The 12145-nt window shown below is 40.3% G+C and overlaps 2 protein-coding genes across 2 annotated transcripts; both read left to right on the plus strand.

Moving 5' to 3' along the window:
* The first annotated feature begins 119 nt into the window (after positions 1 to 119).
* gpatch11 (G patch domain containing 11) lies at positions 120 to 2240 on the plus strand. The gene is made up of 8 exons (XM_084561251.1): positions 120 to 256; positions 448 to 674; positions 757 to 798; positions 893 to 1013; positions 1105 to 1195; positions 1334 to 1462; positions 1651 to 1732; positions 1821 to 2240. Exons 1-8 carry the CDS (start codon positions 207 to 209, stop codon positions 1874 to 1876), a joined length of 798 nt encoding a protein of 265 aa, XP_084417377.1. The 5' UTR covers positions 120 to 206; the 3' UTR covers positions 1877 to 2240.
* Positions 2241 to 3237: 997 nt separating this feature from the next.
* LOC311500013 (interferon-induced, double-stranded RNA-activated protein kinase-like) lies at positions 3238 to 11460 on the plus strand (the record flags this gene model as incomplete). The annotated part of the gene is made up of 9 exons (XM_084561190.1): positions 3238 to 3344; positions 4275 to 4395; positions 4564 to 4631; positions 9786 to 9905; positions 10039 to 10167; positions 10252 to 10468; positions 10557 to 10697; positions 10816 to 10917; positions 11437 to 11460. The coding sequence occupies 9 exons, from the start codon at positions 3238 to 3240 to the stop codon at positions 11458 to 11460; spliced, it is 1029 nt and encodes a 342-aa protein (XP_084417316.1).
* Between the last annotated feature and the right edge of the window lie 685 nt (positions 11461 to 12145).

Raw genomic sequence — 12145 nt, forward strand, 5'->3', positions numbered from 1 at the left:
GTTATTTATTAACGCAACGTAAATACAAAATGTATTATATGTAAAACTCAGCGGAACGTTAGATTCAATGAGTACCTTGATGCTAGTCGGAAAGCATATTTGAACGAACCAAACACCCGAGAAGTAAATACAACCCGTAAACGGATAAATATTAAAGCAGTATACTTGTAGTTTTCTGTATTTACTTTTCCCTACGCACGTTCATTATGTCTGATGAAGAAGAGGACTACATGTCTGATGCATTTCTAAGTAAAATGTAAGCGTTTTTTGGGGTTTTCTTTTTGTATTCATATCTGAGGACGTCAACATTGAACCACGATGTCGTTTATTGTCGTGTAGTAGATGTGCACTGAAGTGCCATCTGTAAAAAATATTAAATTACAGTCAGAACAAACTTCACATTTGAAAAAATGAAAAATATTTTCTTTATTTTGTTCCTTCCGTTAGTCAAGATGTGAAACCAGGTGTCAGCATGGTGAGGCGGGAGAAAGAAGCTATGAAGAAGGAGTTAAAGCAAAAGGAGAAGAACATTATGAACCGCCAGAAGACCTACAAGGAGCAGGAGAAGGAGAGCCGAGAAACAGCTCTGCAGAGCTCCATTAGCAATGAGAACAAGGGATTTGCACTTCTACAGAAAATGGGTTACAAAGCTGGTCAAGGCCTTGGGAAGGCAGGCAAGTTTCTTCTTTATTAAATGATCCTGTTTTTAATCTGTGCTGTTTTGAGTGCTTATTTTACTCTCTGTTACCTCTTCAGGTGTGGGAAGGGTTGATCCAATTCCACTTAATATCAAAACTGGTATGCAATACATTTACTTTAAAGTATATTCAGTTGTGCTGTTCAGCTGATGATTTGCAGTGTTTAACCACTTTACTGTCTTTAATCAATCAAGACAGAGGGGGCATCGGAATGGAAGAGGCAAAGAAAAGAAAAGCTGAGGAGGAACTTCAACACTATCGACAGAAAGTACGAGCCAAACAACAGAATGAGACCAAATCTCTGGAAGATTTTAGGTGAAGTTCAGAGGCGCCTTCGAGATGTACAATGCCTCCTTCGAAGATACAAGTGTTTCAATGCTTTTATATGTGATGCTTTTCATTTCAGGTCAAGAGTAAGGACAGAACGAGAGGAGAGAAAGATTGAGGGAGACCTTAGGAGGAGTCAGCGATCTTGTGAGCAGCTTGACAGTCAGAAGGTTGGAAGGATTATGAATATAAAATAAAATAAAAAAAAACATACCTTGAATATTCATTTTGCATCAGTAGAAAAACTGTAATAAGAATTTATTTATTGGTTAATCTTTTAACTGTGGTGTCTATTGTCCCAATTTCAGGGCGTAACTGTCCCTAGGGAAGACTGGTACTGGCCTAAAGCAGATGCTGAAAACGAGGACGATGATCTTAAGGAAGAGGAGGAGGAGGAGGAGGAGGAGGAGGAGGAAGAGGAGATTGTTGAACTAACTGTTAGTTTTCAGTTTATTTGCAAACATTTATGCATGATGGTATATGTTTTCATGTTGGTGTGAAAACTTGTAATCGTTAATAATAAAGCTAATATACTGGCATATGCTGCAATAAATGCATATGATAGGATGTCAGTGGTGAGTAATCCAGCCTAAATTTTTTATTATTTGTAATCTCTGTGTTACAGTCCTTTGATAAACTGCAAATTTTGACGTCCTATTTGAGAGGAGTCCATTTTTACTGCATATGGTGTGGGACCACCTATAATGGTAAGACTGATGACAACATGGCTCAAGTTTTATGGTTATTTATGGTTGCATGTTCTGATATACTGTATATTTGTGTCATTTTTTGCAGATGAAGAGGACTTGTGCTCAAACTGTCCGGGGGATACGGCAGCAGACCATGAATGAACTTGATAATAAAAATTTTAAAAAATGATGTGCAGTAGTTCCCAGTGAAAAGGCAGACACTGGAGGTACTATATGTGTAAGTGAAAATGTAAAAATAAAGCATTTTTGTATTTCATCAGATTTATAATCTATGAGCAACAAAGACTAGGTGAAAAAAGTCATCATTAGTGTTGATTTATTTATTGCTCCATTAGACTCTGCTTCTAGAAAGAAACATTGCTGTTTAATTTTGTGAGGGGATAACAAAGTCAGATATTTTGCTTTACAATTACAAATGTGGAGAAGATACATGTTAATGTTCATATTTTGAAGATTTACAAACATCTTGTCATTTCAAGAGAATTTGCATACTAGCGTTTTCATTAAAGAGTTTTTTTTTTTTTATCTACGTTTACTATATTTTTTATTCCATCTTTAATTTAGTGACTTAAAAGAGAACAATTTACTTTGGGTTACTTGATAACAGTCATTACTTTTCTTATTGTCATTTTGCCTTTTTGCATGTGCTCAGCTGTGCATTAATATGAGTCATAGTTACTCAAAAAGATAAAATGTATTCGAGATACTGAACCGCTACGTTAATGGGACATCTGCGACTTGCTGGCTAGTTCCTCAACGTTTTGTTTTTATTATCAACTACATTTCCCATGAGTCTTAGCTAAAACGTCTCAGGAACTGCAGTTGTGTAATGCACATTGCGTTTGTCAAGGTGAGGAACAGGTAGGTATTTTCCTGAAGCCAAAAAAAAATTATATATATATTTATTTATTTATTTTCACAGCTTCCACTTGGTTTAAATTTTCTGAACAGGTTTTAATATGTCAGACTTTTTTTTAATTAATGTCACAATCTGGCTCAAACAGCAGTGACAAAGAAGGGAAGCCACACAAAGTCTACTAATAATTGTATGAATTTAATGAAGCAAAACAGTCTGCATATCAGTGTGCATGCTATGTTGGTGTGTGTGTGAGTGAATGGTGCAGTGTATGAGGATGCAACACCAAATACACACAAGAGAGAAGTCAGGTGACCAGCCAGGTGAGAGAGAGAGAGAAGTGAGCCAAGGCCTGCTTTATGGCCTCCCACTGCAGCTTCCTCAGGTCAGGTGTGCTGCATCTGTGATGAGACTGTAGCTCCACCTCCCAGGCTCCCACAACACAGGGAATAACAACCTAAGGCCAGCCCTAGAGGCCGTCACATTAACTTTATTGAACATCCTGATCCTGGCTCGTTCAGGTTCAGCCCTTCAGACGTGTCATGACCGTCATGACGTCTGATCTTTACAGTGGAAACAAAACTTAGGCAGAGGTGAAAACAGTCGGTCAGTTTAACTATGTTTAGAGACTATAGATTAATTTAAAATGGAAACGGAAAACTTCGTAGGTAAACTGATCGAGTATGCACAGAGAGAAGAATTGGATCTGAAATTTGAGGAGGTTGGATCATTTGGCCCCGATCGCATTCAAACGTGAGTTGGACCAATTCTTGCAAAGTCATGCTCGAAATGTGAGAAATGGAGACGTGTGGGACCATAGCCTGTATAATAAAAAGAGATTGGGACCTTTTTTTGACTGGGAAGATAGCCTGCAGAAGTTATACATGAGTGTCTGCTATGTACATGTTTGAAGACAACATGCAAAGATGCAAGAAGTGCACAGAAATGTTACTTAAAGTAAAAGTAGCAATAAAAAAGACTCAAGTATGAGAAATATGAAAATATTAATTATACACCAAAATGGGCTTGATTTTTATAAATTTTACTTTTTGATTATTATTCGTTTCAAATACAGACTCAAAACACATATTTTTAATACAGTTTACTCCATTTAACCCACTCATTGCTATGTACTTAAACCTCAACACAACGTTGAATTGATATAGCATTTATTTATTTAATGTGGGGAAGCAGCAATAGTTTCACAATAAATAAGCCTCACACATAATAAATGAAATGACCTAGCAGCTCCAACACTGTTAGCTCACGTGTTTGTGTTACAGTATTTGGTACAGTCTTGCCATAAATATTGCACATTTACTGTACATGTACAAACTGTATCCTTTAATATGTAAATGTATGAGAAAATATTTCACTGTCCTCCCTGTTCTGTTTCTGTTGTTCTGTAATCATGTGCACTAGATTTACACTTCCTTGTACTGCCGTGTCTCCTTAGAATTTCCCTTACATATTAACTTATCTTATCTCATATTGTTTTATATTGTCTTATCTTAAAATATAGCTATGTTTCAAATTGGAGAGGTCTTGCCTTTTTGCATTTGGGTTGACTGTCAGGTCTTAGTGGGATAAGCCATCATCAATAGACTTGTTCTGTCACAAGTCAAAACAAAAATAGATTAACTGTCTGATCTGTGTAACAAAGCTCTTGCAATTCATTTACAGATACAGAGTCATTCTGAATGATAAGGCCTATAAAGTTGGTGTGGGGAAGACCAAGAAGGAAGCCAGACAGAATGCAGCTAAAAATGCTATGAGAGGCTTGTTGGAGGAATCATCTGAACCTGTAAGATAATTTCACTGCTTATTTTACTCTCTATATGTGTGAACATGTTGATGTACTGTTTGTTGTTTTATTGACAGACAGAAAATGCAGCCGAGGCTTCTTACTACTGCACCAGCTCGGCGTACAAGTGTTGTCATTGATCATACACTCATATTGTTGTGTTCTCAGACTGGAGATGAGACATGCAAGGACGCATCAAAACAACAAAAAGAAGACTTGAATGTGTCCAATCTCTGGTGAGCAAAAATAGAGGCCAAGTAATATTCTTCTTCTTCACTATGAAACTCTGTGTAAACTACTGTTTAGCTTTAGTTCTGACTGGTTATTAAAACATTTAATTAATATATATTATGTTTGTTGCTGCAGTGATCAGACAAAGAGCTTGACTGTAAAAGAAAGCAGTTTTATGGACACAAACTTCATAGGACTTGTCAACCAATACTGTCAGAAAACAAATCACATCCATAAATTTACTGAAGAGAGGAGATGTGGCCCACCTCATAATCCTCAGTGAGTTTGACTGAACTTCAGTTTTCTGAATAGATTCTGAAAAACATCACTTACTTGTTACATGAGTGTAATCTTTTTTCCATAAATTTAACACAATTTTACACAATTCCTCTCTCCAGATTTTTCTACAAATTAGTAATCGACCCCGTGGGTCAAGGTAAGACTAAGAAGGCAGCCAAACAACATGCAGCTCAGCTGGCCTGGTCTGCTCTTCAGCAACAGTCCAACTGGGACAGCAAGGTATTTTAATATGTCCCAATCCTTTTTATTGTCACATATCGACTAGAAGAATAAAGGATGATTTCTCTACACCAGCTTGTAGTTAGTACCTTGTTTAGAGCACTGGCAACAGATGTTCCACTGAGATGAAATAACTTTATCTCAGACTTTTTTTTTTTTTTGTTCACATTAGGTGTCCTTAAGGTCAACAGCATCAGAGGACGGTGAACCATCCTCAGTGCCAGCATCATCATCTGCACTGTAAGGCACTTGGCGTTAGTAGGACAGTAGACTGTGGAGTTAAATGTAATAGCTGTGAAACTATATAAGCTCTACTGCCGGGGTCTTCAACGTTTTCCAGGCCAAGGACAGCCAAACTGATGGAGAGATGGAGCGGGGACCCCGTACTTATGTATATGTGTATTTAAAGACATTTAAATTTATGGAAAAAATAATTTGTGATCCCCCTGCAGTACCTCCGCGGACCCCCTGTTGAAGACCTCTGCTTTACTGTGTATTGAAGAAGCTCTACTTACATCTGTTATTGCCTTTTTCTAGGGGTTCCAGTGAGGCATCATCACAAAACGGGCCATGGAGCACAAGTGACTCTATAGTATTCACTGATTCACCAAACGCTTCTAAGGCCCAGGTGTGTAGTAAGCAAAGCAATAGTCAACACAATAGTTTTGTTTGGGTCTATGCTGCCCAGAGCAGTTGTTGAAGGGTGGATATATATATATATAGATTCGAATATAGAATATATTATCGACTATATTGACTATATCGAATATAGAATCGACTCACTGATCCACACCACCAGAATCTACAGCAACAACATAGGGATGTCATTCGGATTGGACAAGTGTGGCCGGATGGTCTCAAAGAGAGGCAAGATGATCAGAACTGAAGGCCAAATTGAAGAAGTGGCTGATATCGAAAAGACTGGACTCAGAGACAGCACAGAGGCACTGATCATGGCAGCACAAGAACAGGCCCTAGGCAGTCTAGAAGCTGAATCCCACAGAACCTTTGCCCTGTTGTTCTCAGCCACCTTCTGTGGTGCGGCCCATTGGGATTTGGGTACTTCTATTCCATACTGTGTACAGATGTTCCTGTACAGTATTCCAGCCACTTGGTTGTGCCTCTCCATGAACGCTGACCCGGCTAGCATCGTACACACTGCTACTATGTGCTGGACTGTCTCAGTGGCATCTTTGCACAGTCTGATCTACTCTTGTAGATCTTGGCCTCTATGACTCTTGTACCTAGGGCCTGTTCTTATGCTGCCATGATCAGTGCCACTGTGCTGTCTCTGAGTCCAGCCTTTTCCAGCCACTGGTAGGTCTTCTCGATATCAGCCACTTCTTCAATTTGATGGGGGTATATGCCATGTAGGGGCTTGTCCCTCTTCCTCTGCACTCTCATTGGGCTTCTGTTGCCTGAGGCACTCACTTAGCATTTCATCCTTTGTGGCTGTTTTTCTGATGTAGTCTTGGATTTTTGATGTTTCATCCTGAATCGTGGCCTTGATGCTCACTAGTCCTCAGCCTCCCTCTTTCCGCTTAGTGTACATTCTCAGGGTGCTGGATTTGGGGTGAAACCCTCTATGCATGGTGAGGAGCTTTCTTGTCTTGATATGTGTGGCCTCTATCCCTTCCTTTAGCCAGCTTATGATCCCAGCGGGGTATCTGATGACTGGTAGTGCGTACATGTTGATGGCTTGGATCTTGTTCTTGCCATTCAGCTGACTTTTCAGGACCTGCCTTACTCTCTGGAGGTATTTGGTTGTGGTTGACTTCCTTGCGGCTTCCTCATGGTTTCCATTAGCCTGTGGGATGCCAAGGTAGTTGTAGCTGTCTTGGATATCTCCTATGTTGCCCTCTGGTAGGTCAACCCCTTCAGTTCTGATCATCTTGCCTCTCTTTGGGACTATCCGGCCACACTTGTCCAATCCAAATGACATCCCTATGTCATTGCTGTAGATCCTGGTGGCGTGGATCAGTGAGTCGCTTTCTCGCTCATCAGGTGGCTAATTGTTGCTCTGCTTCGGAATTGGTACCCATAACCACTTTTTGTGATGATCTGACTGAGGGGGTTTCACTCCTATGCAGAACAGCAGTGGTGATAGCACATATCCTTGGTATAAATGGTATAGTCATTTGATGTTGACTTGGGAAATTGGCTTTGAGTTGGCCTCTAGGGTTGTCTTCCACATTCCCACCGAGTTCTGGATGAAGGCCCCTAGGTTCCTGTTGATCTTATACAGTTCCAGACATTCCAGTATCCATGTGTGGAGCATTGAATTGTAAGCTTTCTTGTAGTCAATCCAGGCGCTGCACAGGTTGGTCTGTCTGCTCTTACAGTCTCGGGCGACTGCTCTATCGACCAGTAGCTGGTGGCTCCTCTGCTACCAATTCCCTTCTGAGCCCCGCTCATGTATTGGGCCAAGTGCTTATTCATCTTAGCCGCAATGATACCTGACAGGGCCTTCCATGTTGTGGAGAGACAGGTTATTGGCCGATAGTTGGATGGGATGGGTCCCTTCTGAGGGTCCTTCAGGATTAGGACTGTCCTGCCCTGGGTTAGCCACTCTGGGTGGGACCCAGAGGTTGCGCTAGACTTTTTCGTTGTCTGTCATTTTGACTGACAGGGTCATAAAAAATCCTGTCATAATCTATTTTTACCCGTCACTTTAATTTTTTAAAAAAAGATAATAATGATATATTCAATAGCATTTAATTTTCATTAAATTTTCATTAACTTTAAGTACTTTTTCAGTATTGACTTTAAATGGTACAGGTACCATAGACCATGGTTAGCCGAGCTCTGACGTGTGCATCAGTATAATCGGTGTACCAGGAAATCGTGCACTGATAAAAGTTCTGCGATGTTTGGAATGCAAACTGCGATTAGTGACAAGAGTCAATTAATAACGTCACTCGCCACCAAGTGGTCAGGGGTGTGAATTTCAATCTGTCAAAATGACAGATGGCCTTGCCAGGCACTCATGGAGTGCAGTTAACTTCTTCAGTCAGTAGACATTGATCATATCGGGGCCAGCTCTTCATCTTTGACAGTCTTTCTTGGATGTTTGCCATTGAGTTGGTTAGTGGTTCTTGTTCTGGGAGGTTGCTGTGGTGAGCTCTTATGTCCACTAGCCATTAGGCATTTGAGTTGTGTGATGCCTCTCTTTCCAAAATTGCCTTCCAGTATTCTTCCACCTCAGCTCTTGGTGGGTCTGACCGGTTGTTATTTCCTCTCTGCCACTGAGAATACACCTTGACTGATTTGGTGAAGAACAGCTTGTTCATTCTCCTGGCCTCTGCCTCCTTGGTGTATCTCTGTTTGGCAGTTTCGAGGGCCTCAGGTATGGAGAGCTTGTTGTACTTCCTGGGTTTATTCACCATGTTGACTTTCTGTAGCTCTGCTAGCTGGCTAACTTCTCTCTGTGTTGCCCTTATATTGTCCTCACACTGTATCCTCCATGGTGGATGCTGCCTGTTATGGTTTGAGCCCATCTTGTATACAAGCATTTCGAGGATTACTGTTGCTGTACTATGTATCAACTTATTGGTCTCAGTTGTAGTTCCAGTAGGGATTGTTGTTAGTGCAGCATTCACATCCACTGGCAGATCTTCTGAAGGTACTTTACAAGTCAGATTATGTATTCATCGGGGCTCCAGGTTTCTAATTGGGCCATGATCTTCCTTCTCAGGTCAGCAGCTCTTGTAGGCTGTTGGTATTTGTTGGGGCTTGGTGCCCAATCTGATAGTGGGATGATTGTGGGGGTGATGGTGGCATCCCCCCAGACTATTGCAGAAGCGATACCAAGTGGTTTTAATTTACATTTTAACTCATTAAGATCTAAGTTCCCCACTAGAAAACATTGTAAAACCTAAGCATTGTTGGATGATAGCCTCAGGGTTACCTTAAAATTTTTGACACCATCATAAACATCCTTGCATTACTTCCAGACAGTACACAAACACTGAACCCAGTCTTAAAGGGTCATACAGACATATGTACTGTATGTTGCAGCTGGCCTTGATGGCTTCAAAGACCAGTCCAACCAACTGAATACCCGTAAGTGAGGCTGTTCTTCAAAGCGCGTGGAACCTACGGAGGTTGCCAGGTCCCACGAAAAAACAACAAGAGGCACTCTGTAGAACCAGTCTTTAGTTTTTCCTATTTTGGGTTACAGTAGAAAGTTGGTTGGCTCTGTTGAAAACGATGGATGAATCACTTCATCTGCCTCTCTTCTTACCCTGCTACACCCTTCACTCCTCCATAGCTCCAGAGTCCAATCTTTATGCTCCCTAGCAAAGTGAAGCCTTTTTTTCCAGTTAGCCTCACTGATTAGTGGTTTTCTTAAGGCTACACAGCTGTTCTGTCCCAGTCCTTTGAGTTCCCTTCACACTGTACGTGTTGAAATGCTCTTACATTCACTATTAAACATAGCCCTGAGTTCACGCTTAATACTGTATATTAATTTCTGTATTACGACTTTCATTAAGGATATAATCAGTTTCAGTGGCAAGAATCCAGCAGTTAGTCAGAGTGAGAAAACAACAACACAACCAGTCAAGACAAGGTATAGAAAATTAAGTCATTAGTTCATTAGTCATTTGTTGTTTATTTTCATTAATAATTCATTTCTACAGGTTTACATCAGAATTTGACTGCATAGAGCGCCTTGGGAATGGAGCCTGTGGTTGTGTTTTCAAGGCAAAACATAAACTCGAGGAGAGGTTTTACGCTATAAAGATTGTCTGCTACAAAGAGTAAGTCAAGTATTAAATGATGTTTAATTTTTTCCAATCACTGCAGTGTCTTTATGAAATAAAAGTTGATTAAGCGCGAAATAGCCTGAAAGTTTTATTAACCCTGACATTTTCTGTTACTCTTGTGGATTAGAAAAGCTCTTCGAGAGGTGGCAGCATTGTCAGACCTCAGCCACTGCAACATCGTTCGATACCACACCTGTTGGATCAATGACTTGGACTGCCAGTGTGACTTTTCAGCTGACAGTTGCAGTACTTCACAGTAAGCCTCATTTTTTCTCTTACGCTACTTATTTTCTCAAATACAAGAGTTATTCCACCATTTGCCTTTATCTTGCTGTTCCAGGTCTTCCAGCGATGCATCTGCAAAGTACCTCTACATTCAGATGGAGCTGTGTGACACCAAAACACTCAGAGAGTGGATAGACGAGAAAAATAGTCCGAACGTAAAGATATCCCCGCAAGACTCCAAGAGAAGAGAAGAAAGTCTGAACATTGCCCTGCAAATGTTCAGTGGCGTCGAGTACATTCACTCCAAGAAGCTCATCCACAGAGACCTGAAAGTGAGACAAAGTGGATAAAAGGATTTTTTAAAATATATTATTAATCAGTCATGAAGCCTCACGTTTGTTTATTCTTTTCCATGGTTAGCCTGCCAACATATTGTTTGGTCGAGATGGAAACGTGAAGATCGGAGACTTTGGGCTGGTCACTGCCGAGAACGACGGCGATGCTGAGAATGACGAGAGGACTGCGTACAAAGGAACCCCGTCTTACATGGCTCCTGAGCAGGTGAGAGCAGCTACACAGACATTAACTTCACATTCTTCTGCATAGCTAAATATTAAATTAAATGTGTCTGTGGACATTTTAACCACTAGTGTCCCTGTATTGTGTTCTTTTATGACAGAAGAACAAGAGCACTTATGATCAAAAGGTGGACATCTATGCTTTGGGTCTGATTTATTTTGAACTGCTGTGGAACCTCTCTACAGGCCATGAACGGGCAACGGTGAGTTGTTCAAAGACACTTTCCAAAATAATGCTATGTGCCTCAGTGTCGCTTGTTAGAAATTGGTTCCAATTAGTTTTAAAGATAAGTACCAGAAAATATATCAACATTTCCTCAAAACATGATGCATCACAGTTAGCAATTGTGGAGTTCTCTTTGTTTTAATACCTAAGCGTACCTATGACTCATGTACATCTGCACAGATAAGTTGTGGCTTGTGTCTAAAGTTATTAGTCAACTGACTGACTTTATGAGTATCTCACAAGTCACCATTTTGCAACTCATTTAGGATTACATCCATACAGTTTTAATATCTTGTGATCAGACTATGATTTTTACATGGCAGACAGCGAATCATATCATGCAAAATCTGTTTTTTCATTGTGAACAAAATGCATACCAAAAAGAGAGTGTCTGAATGAACGATTCAGGTTTGTAGCCCCTTAAGGTAAAATACGAGTATAAACACACCCCAGGTTGGTTCAATCATTTCCACTGTAATGTTTTTGCCCCTGGCAGGAAAAGCACAATCTTCTTCCATAATGGTTGTCAGAACAGGGCCATCAAATTCGCATTTAAAGCTACAATCACTGAAACAAGCTCTTTGGAACAAAGCTAAAACCACGTGCCAACAATCTAAAAAAATGAAGCCAACAGGGAAATGCCAACAGCTGTGGTCTCAGTGAGGCATTCATAGTTTATTTCTCCATTCGTGACAAGTGCATCACACATCTAAGGAGAAACTTCACAAATATTGTTCCATCTAATCTTAAACTACAGGCACACACTACAGGCTTTGAAAATCCTACCTCAACAGATGTTACAGGACATTACTCACATTATCGCGTCAGATCAGCACTAAATGCACCACCCTATGTCATCTCAAAGGGAAGTGGATGTTAACAAAGTGGAGATTGCTGTGCAACAACTTTCTGTAAATCTACTGATCCACACTCAAGTCTGTCAGGTGGTATGAATGCATCTGCAAGTTGGTTTGACATCTGCCTATCAGACCAAAAAAAGTAGAACTTGCTGTAACTTTTTAATACTTTGCAGTGAGAACAAAACAAAGCATGTCTATTGATTTGCTTCACACAAGTTAAAGGTTCTTTCTCTTTTCTTTCTTTTATCAGATTTGGGGGGAAGCCAGAAATCAGAAGCTTCCTGAAGCATTTTCTCAACATTTCCATGAAGAGGTAAATCAATATTTGTTTAATGTAGTATTTCA

This window comes from Chelon labrosus (genome assembly GCF_963514085.1).
Source record: "Chelon labrosus genome assembly, chromosome: 15".
Classification (NCBI taxonomy): Eukaryota; Metazoa; Chordata; class Actinopteri; order Mugiliformes; family Mugilidae; genus Chelon; species Chelon labrosus.

Bases quoted from the DNA above. Each gene is read 5' to 3' on its own strand.
- gpatch11 (XM_084561251.1), top strand. From the start codon at position 207: ATGTCTGATGAAGAAGAGGACTACATGTCTGATGCATTTCTAAGTAAA. The intron at 257-447 runs GTAAGCGTTTTT...TCCTTCCGTTAG, and splicing joins GATGCATTTCTAAGTAAAAT to TCAAGATGTGAAACCAGGTG. The intron at 799-892 runs GTATGCAATACA...TAATCAATCAAG, and splicing joins TCCACTTAATATCAAAACTG to ACAGAGGGGGCATCGGAATG.